This window comes from Piliocolobus tephrosceles, chromosome 1, assembly GCF_002776525.5.
Source record: "Piliocolobus tephrosceles isolate RC106 chromosome 1, ASM277652v3, whole genome shotgun sequence".
In the NCBI taxonomy this organism is placed as follows: Eukaryota; Metazoa; Chordata; class Mammalia; order Primates; family Cercopithecidae; genus Piliocolobus; species Piliocolobus tephrosceles.
In genome coordinates this window covers 53,667,503-53,676,537 of record NC_045434.1, presented here as the reverse complement: position 1 = coordinate 53,676,537, position 9,035 = coordinate 53,667,503, and the positions used below count along the sequence as shown (strand labels likewise).

The 9,035-nt window shown below is 35.3% G+C and overlaps 1 protein-coding gene across 1 annotated transcript in view; it reads right to left on the bottom strand.

Annotated features, from left to right (window-relative positions):
- Positions 1-617: 617 nt before the first annotated feature.
- Positions 618-9,035, bottom strand: part of CFHR5 (complement factor H related 5) — a 29,550-nt gene continuing 21,132 nt past the window's right edge. The window contains exons 8-10 of the mRNA XM_023203397.2: positions 7,454-7,636; positions 5,270-5,452; positions 618-1,815 (exon numbers count right to left, since the gene is read on the bottom strand). Coding sequence (XP_023059165.2) covers positions 1,595-1,815; positions 5,270-5,452; positions 7,454-7,636 — 587 coding nt within the window. The 3' untranslated portion in view covers positions 618-1,594. The remainder of the gene's footprint in view (positions 1,816-5,269; positions 5,453-7,453; positions 7,637-9,035) is intronic.

Here is a 9,035-nt window from a genome sequence, read left to right as displayed (position 1 = left end):
TCCCTCCCTCCCTCCCTCCCTCCCTCCCTCCCTCCCTCCCTCCCTTCCTTCCTTCCTTCCTTCCTTCCTTTTTTCTTTTTTCTTTTTTCTCTCTCTCTCTTTCCCTTCCTTTCTTTCTTTCTCTGAGACAGAGTCTTGCTCTGTTACCCAGGATGGACTGCAGTGGCATGATCTTGGCACACTGCAACCTTCGCTTCCCAGGTTCTTCTGCCTCAGCCTCCCAAGTAGCTGGAATCACAGGTGTGCACTACCTTGTCTGGCTATTTTTTTTTTTTGTATTTTATTAGAGACAAAGTTTTGCCATGTTGGACAGGCTGTCTCGAACACCTGGCCTCAAGCAATTCACCTGCCTTGGCCTTCCAAAGTTCTAGGATTACAGGTGTGAGCCACTGTGCCCATCCTATTTTAATTTTTTAAGCCTAAACCATATAGAATTATTAAAGCCATCATTTTTATTTCTCTCGCTCTTTCTTCTACAACCATTTATACACATCTAGATAATTCTGTATATGCAATTTTGTAACCTAACAATTTTCACCTTTTTGTATGTGTATATCACCTCTTGACTAGATTAGAAGCTCCACAGAAGAACTGGTTAAAACTTCAAAGTCTACTCTTTTATAGGAGATAGGGCATTTAATACTTTAAGGGGTATTCAGTATTAGATAGGTAGCTAGACTTACATTAGAGGATTTATAAATATTTATTAATACTTGCTACAACCACAAAAGTTGACAGCTTTTGCAGGTTTTTAAGTGATGATGACATGAAGATAGAGACTAAAATAACATCTACGTTTCCTCTTAAATAAAGTTAATTCAGAAAGCTTCAAAGTTATCTTATAATTTGAGACAAACAGGAGGGATTAGATGAATTAAGTACTGAAGCGAGAACATTTACTGTCTCTGTGGACATTTATGAATACAATTCCCCATATTGTGATTTGCCCAGGAATAATGTGACTTTCTCCTGTGGTTTGAATGTGTCCCCGAAAGTTTATGTGGAAACTTAACTTCCAATGCAATAATGTTGTGAGGTGAGCCCTTTAGGATGTGATTAAGTCATGAGCGCTCTGCCTTCTTGAATGGATTAATGCCATTATCATGGGATTGGATTGTTATCTCAGGAGTGGTGTCTTTATAAAGGATGAGTTTATCCTCCTCTCCGCCCCCACCACTCTCTCTCTCCCTCTCTCTCCCCCCCTTTTTCTCTCACTCCCATGTACATGCTCTCTTGCCACATGATGCCTTCCACCATGTTGTGATACCTTCCACCACATTATGATGCTTTGAGAAGACCCTCACCAGATGCAGCCCCTCAATCTTGGACTGCCCAGCTTTTAGATTTATGAAACAAATAAACTATTGGTTAGAAGTTACCCAGTCTGTGATATTCTGTTATAACAATGTAAAATGGACTAAGACCCCCTCTTATTAAGTGAAGCGTTGTTCTCTCAGCTTACAAATTTCAAAAAGTCTGAAAATCCAGAGTTGTAAATAAAACTGAGTTAAACAACACCTGAAAGAATGAAAGCAGTAACTACAGAATTGGCTACATAATGGCTACTTTTAGCATAGATGTATGCTTTAAGAATTTATTCAGAAAAATTATGCTCGCTTCTTTCACATATGGGATATTCAAATTTCCCTTCTTGACAGATTGCTCGAAATGATGGTGATGATATCTTCGCTTTATATAGGAATTTACACTGAAATTCAACAGCATCCCCTGTTTTTGCATAAACTTTTTCATTGTTTCTCCATTTTAACTGTATGTTATTTTTGTTCATGTTTTCTTCAGATATCACACATGGATCTGAAAGAAGAAATGGTACAATAAAATAAATAAACAAACAATAATACATCTTTACTTTTCATAGAATAGTGAAATTGCACTTAAGAGTATTTTGGAATTAAAATGATGAAAAATATTAATATTTATTTAAAAATAATATTGATTGAGCTATTCTTGGTGTTGTTCTTAGCACTGTGTATGGGCTACATATGAGGAAATGAATGCTAAGAGATTTTCTCAAGGCCACACAGTTTAGTGAGTGTTTTGAGCCAGAATATGGATCCTGCCAGTATGAGTTCAGAGCCTGAGCTCTTAATTGCTAAACTTTACCAAAAATTCTACCAGCGTGAATGTTGTTTGTTTAGATATCCCTTTTTATTATGTAACTATCTGTGAATGTTAACTTTTGTGAAACCTTGATTTCTGTAGGAAAAACAGTGTTATCTTCTTCCCTGACCACAGATATCACTCATTCTTTCTTAAAATCAGTATTTTATACATATTTATATATATGTCTTATATATAATATATAATAATATGATTTGTATGTATAACACATACCATTATATGTATGTTAATTGTATTTATATCTAATGTACAAATATATATTTGTATATTATATAGTAAATATAATATACATAACATATTATATGTATACATATATTATGTGTATATGTGTATACATATATGTTAAAATATATGTAATATGTAATATATATTTCTATTATGTATACACACATGTGTATGTAATTATACACTTGTATGTATATTAGAGTGCTTAACTTCCCACATCCTTGCTAAATCTTTATGTTATATATTTTTTTCTTTTTGCCAATTTCCTAGTCGAACATTGTCACTTCATTGAAATTTTATGTTGGTGTAGACAAGCATTTTTTCATGTTTGCCATATGTTTTTCATTTTCTGTTTATGTACCCTACATGTTTTTTATATTGAATTTTGATTGATTTGTAAATATTCTTATGTGTTAAGCACCTGAGAATATTCTCCATAAATCGAGAAATTCTGAAGTTATCTTTAACCCCTCTTTCATTCGGTTCCTGTTTTTTACCTACTAATCGAGACCCTAATCTATCTCTGCCAGGGCCTTAAACAATTTCCCCATATTGCATGTTTTCTTGGTATAAAATAACCACATGTTCTTAGTCAACTGATAATTTTAAAATACTATATTTGGCCAGGCGCGGTGGCTCACGCCTGTAATCCCAGCACTTTGAGAGGCCGAGGCGGATGGATCACGAGGTCAAGAGTTCGAGATCAGCCTGGCCAACATGGTGAAACCCTCTCTACTAAGAATACAAGAATTAGCCGGGCATGGTGGCATGTGCCTGTAATCCCAACTACTCAGGAGGCTGAGGCAGGAGAATCACTTGAACCCGGGAGGCGGAGGTGGCAGTGGGCTGAGATCATGTCACCGCACTTCAGCCTGTGTGACAGAGCAAGACTTTGTCTTGAAAAAAATAAAAATAAAAAAAAGATACTATGTCAAGAAACTGCTATTAAAAATATGTAATGGCTCCCTACTTCATTCAATACCTACGAACCATCCAAAGAAATTTATATCTGGTTTTGGAAAAAATTATTTCTTTTTTTTAATGGAGCTTCGCTCTTGTTGCCCAGGCTGGAGTGCAATGGCGCAATCTCAGCTCACTGCAACCTCCGCCTCCTGGGTTCAAGTGATTCTCCTGCCTCAGCCTCCCAAGTAGTTGAGATTACAGGCATATGCCAGCCACGCCCAGTTAATTTTGTATTTTTAGTAGAGACGGGTTTCTTCATGTTGGTCAGGCTAGTCTCAAACTCCTGACCTCAGGTGATTCGTCCCGCCTTGGCCTCCCAAAGTGCTGGCATTACAGACGTGAGCCACCATGCCTGGCTGGAAAAAATTATTTCTTCAGGGCTGTCTAATCTTAATCTCCTATCTCATGGGAAATAAAATTATTTTACATTTCATAGTTAGATCATGTTTCCTTGAATTGTCTAGATACTTATGATGGGTTTTGTTGCTTGCTTGTTTTTGTAATTGTGTGTTTGTTGTTGCTCAAAATACTGTTTCTTTTTGCTAGAATGACCTTCCCACAAACTCTGATTGTCAACATGGTACACACTTTTTAGGTTACAAATTTTGTTCTTGCCTTTCTTTTGGAAATTTATTTTATGATCACTGACCATGATAATTTCTGCCTATTTTAAATTATTGGACCATCTAAAACTTTGCTGCACTTAAAATATTAGATAACGGCATTTTTGTCTGTACATCAATCCCTCCAACTTAAACCCTAGAAGTTACCTTTGAAACCTAGTTTTTCTACATTCTAGCAAAATTGTTCAGCTGATACTTCTGCCTTATACTAACTCAACATTTTCTGAGTTCAGTTCCCACACAATTTTAATGATATCCTGGGAGAAGGGACTCACATAGAGTAGTGGTTTGAAGCACTGTATAGGCCATAGTGGCATTGGGGTAATTTGTTACTACAGAAGGTGGAAGAAAGAGACTTCATCAGAAGGATGAATTTTCAAGACTATAAGAAATTTCTGGTCTAGCCCTGTGAATCGAGGCATTGGGCAATAGTGAGAACTGTTGCAGGAACAGATCCTTATTATCATGGTGTCTCTTTTGGACACCAGAAAACAGAGGGGTTTATGGAAATTACAGTTTTCTTCCGCTTATTCTAGAGTAAACTGACGTTCATGCTTTTCCTATAATTGGTGTTATTAATTTGCCCATATTCTTTGTATCTCGTCCCTTTTAGTTTGTCATGACCAATAAAACAATCTCCTTTTAAACCCCAAAAGTGAATCTCCGAATTTTCATAAGGAGTCTACTATGTTAATATTTTTAATGCCACAACACATGAATTTGTGGAAACTTAATGTGTATATTGGCATTATTTTGTAGTAGAAAAAAATAGGGTGAAAAGAAGGGATAGTGAAGATTTGGAAAGTGGCTCAATAACTCTTCCAGATTTTTTCTGTCTCCTGCCAGAAATTCTGGCAACATACAAGTAAAAAGCCATGTCAGTATTAGTCAACTGGATGTTCTACTAGGGAAATCTTTCAGGTTTACAAGTAGAACCTTATACAGTATTAAATGACAGCTTTCCTAGACCAATGTTTTTCAAATGGTCTCTGTGGGAAGTTCTCAGGTAGATGCTTATAACATGAAGATATTTAATGGTATGAGAATAGGCCCCATAAATAGCTTTGGTCTCTATTTATAGAATTTCATAATGCACCTTATCATACGTAGGTCTTTAAAATTTTATTTATAGTTTTTAAATAAATTTTTCTCACTTTGCCTAAAGCGAATTTTTCAAATATTTCTTTGTATGTATTTACATTTGACAAGAAAGATTTTGACTGAATGAAACTTAAGGGTTATTCTATGAAATTAGTCCATAAAAACTACATTATGAATATTAAATCTCAGATTCCGAGAGAATATGAAGAACTCACCTAGGCATCTTGGTGGTTCTGACCACTGTTTATTTCTGCATGTTACAGTTACAGAGCCCTGGAGTTCATAGAAGGACTGGCAACGGTATGTCACTGTTGACCCTGGAGGATACACTGATAATGGGAACGAGGTGATATCTCCATTGTTAATAGATGGAGGGGGCCCACAATATGCTGTAGACTCTGGAAAATAGCATTTATTTGTTGAGAGACAGTCAGTATGTTAGTTTAAACAAAGTAATATCATAAAGCACCATGTATCATATCTTTAATATAAGGCGTCTGGAAATGCAAATAATTACAGTATTTCTGTCATAAAGTCTGATTCAAAACATATCGTAGCTCCTTTCATGTTAAAGTGAAACTCATACAAAATACTGGGAATAGTTTTTATTTAAGGCAGGAGAGACAGGTGAGTAAACTTCTGGTCTAGGTTCCTCGTCCACCCCTTAATATTCAATTGTTATTTAATGAGGAAAGGTAAAAGTAAACAACTTTCTCACCATTTCTAGTCTCAGGGTAATTATTACTTCATGCAAATAGCATATACCAACTAGTATATGATCATAAACTTGTAGTTTTACTGAAAATGAATTGCAGACATACTCTTCTGCATTTACTTTTTTGATACCACATAATATTGTAGGCATCTTTCCCTATCAATAAATGTTGCAACTTCACGCTAATGAAGAGATTTTGGGGAAAACTAAAAAAAATAACAACTTCATGCTAAGATTGGTTGGAATACATTCCATTGTACTGACTGGTCTCCCTTTATATATCACCAAGAACATAAATATGAAATCACTAAGTAATCCTGTTCCAAATGACTTGTACCTCCTCTTGTTTCATTGAGTTACTGTCCCTGCTTTCTCAGATTGACTTCTTCATGAGGACACTAGATTCTTTCGCCTTTAAACTAGTAAAAGACCCTTCTTCATGAATTATCTCCTTTCTTCTGTAACATCAATTTCTCCCTTTCCACTTAACCATTCACCAACCTACAAACATGCTGAAAATGTCACAATTCAATAAGGTAAAATTTCACTTTATCCATATCTTCTATCCGGCAACTGACTCATTTCTCTATCCCCTTTCGAACACATTTACTTGTTTCTCATCCTCTATGATCTTACTTTATCACCCCACATTCTTTCTTGAACACAGTGCAATTATTTACTCACTCCCTATGGAAATATCTCTAGGCAAAATTACCAATGGTTTTTATTTAGTTAAATAGATTGTTCAATTATCAGACATCTTGTCCAGCTCTAAGCACTCTTTGACATATCTGATGTACTGTCAGGTAATATTTTGAAATACATGCTTTCGAAATGCAGCCATGTAGCACTTAATAACAAGAAGATATTCTGAGAAATGTGTCATTAAGCTCTTTTTTCCTTGTGTGAGCATCATGGAGTGAGCCTACACAAACCTAGATAATGTGGTCTACTACACACCTAGGCTATGTGGTGCAACCTATTGCTCCTGTTGTCCCCAAACCCCTGGCTGCAGACCGGTACCCTCTGTGGCCTCTTAGGAAGTGGGCTGCACAACAGGAAGTGAGTGGCGGGTGAACGAGCACTACTGCCAGAACTCTACCTCCTGTCAGATCAGCCGGAGCACTAGATTCTCATAGGATCTTGAACTCTATTGTGAACTGCACATGCAAGGGATATAGGTTGCATGCTCTTTATGAGAATCTAATGCCTGATGATCTGAGGTGGAGCAGTTTCATCCTGAAACCATCCCCTAACCTCCTCAGTCCATGGAAAAATTGTCTTTCACAGAACAGGTCCCTGATTCCAAAAAGGTTGGGTATCGCTGTCTTAGGCCACAAACCTGTACAGCATGCTACTGTACTGAAAACTATAGGGCCATTGTGACATGATGGTAAGTATTTGCATATCTAAACATATTTAAACATAGAAAAGGTACAGTAAAAATATGTTAGAAAAGATTTTTAAGAAGATGTAGAAATTTCAAACTTGTTTCTTCTATGAACACTGTTGGAGATAACGCATAGAGAAACTTTTTAAATGACAGAATTGGTTACTTAGCAATTTAAGGCTTTGGGGTACAGTGCAATAGATTAGTCATAAGTTCTTTTTTCTTTCTTTAGATAAAGCAAAGGGGATTAATAACCTCTTTTTAAGTGAAATTACTTAGAAATAAACTACTAACCAACACAGTGTGGTAATGATTGCCAGCGTCCATTTTTACATACAATTTCTTTTGCTTCTGGAAGTAGATAGTTTTCTTTACAAAGAACAGCTACTTTTTCTCCATCCTGATAATTCACTGTGGTTGTCATATTCTGAGCATTAGGTATCTGAGGTGGCGGTGGGCAGAATTGTTCCTTTTTTTCTACAAAATATTGGAATTAAATTATATGATTAATAAAAGTTAAGAAAAAAGCTCAACAGGGTAGTGTTTCAGGATAATGGAACATTCAATGACACACACACACACACACACACTGTCTCCCTATCACTTTCTCTTTCTCTCTCCCTATATATAAACATTATAATAACAAATATTTTTTGTGTCACTATAGTTTAAGTTTAAAAAGCAATTGTTTCTGTTATAACCATTAGTTTAAAATTTTTCAGATGCTCTCTTGCATCTCCTGTTCATTATTCCTGTCAATTCTCTTGTATGATTTACAAATAAATTTCTGTAATTTTTTTCTAACTAACCCATGTGATTCAAAAACTTATGTACATCTAATTTAAACAATTTAGAACTAAAAATAAAAATGACAACAATCAGAAATAACTATGACTTCCCCTAATAACCGAACCCTACCTCTCAATATAGGATTTCCATGACTTGCATTTTCTTGTAAACATGAGAATGACTGGTAATGAACATAACTGGAATGCCTCCGTTGGACTAGGAATTAAATTCTTTTTTGGTTGTTTGGCTTATCTTAGGGAAAAGTTTTGAATGGTCAACTTGGATGCCAAAGCATTGTCTAAACCTCCTGACCTGGGCTCATGTCCTTACAGTGGTCTCCTTCATCTCATGTTTTTCCAGAGTGGTGGCTACTGTCTACTGGCACTTCCCTTCAAAATTATTATATTGAAAGTGATAGATATCATTTTTTCCTTGCTATACTATTTCATTTAAAAATCAAGATGGAAGAATGCATATCTACTCTTTCTTGGTTTAGCTAGATTAAAAAATATAATAATTATATACAACAGATCTTTAATAAATTATTTGAACAGAACCTGAGGTCAGTATAAAATAACCCAAAACATACATATTGTCTAAACTGAAATTTTTATTGGATTTTTCCTTATTTTTTCAAGCTCAGAAAGGCAAAATAGTGCAAATCTAAACAGAAACTGTTCCTGTGGAAATCTAGATAGATATCTGGGACTGGGGTCCACTGATGCATATTTTATGTTTTATATGACTTGTCCTATTTATTTACTGGTTTAAGAAAAGTGTGAACTTAAAGTACTTAATTCCAGATGCATCTTATTCTACTCAACCATTAACAAGACCAGTCTTTTGTGATCGGTCTTATTTCAGTAATCAACTGCAAAAGAAGATAAAATTAGCCTGATATTATTATTGTTAGAATACAATTTTGATTAGCAAAGTTTGGTCATGAGCTTGAAGAAAGTCTATGAGGAGCACATGAAAAGAGGATATCAGACACATTTGATTGATAGATGGGTCAGTTTTTCAATATTATTTATTCTTTAGAAGTTCTTCTACTTAGATGTCTTATTACCTCTTTGTTTAGGTATTT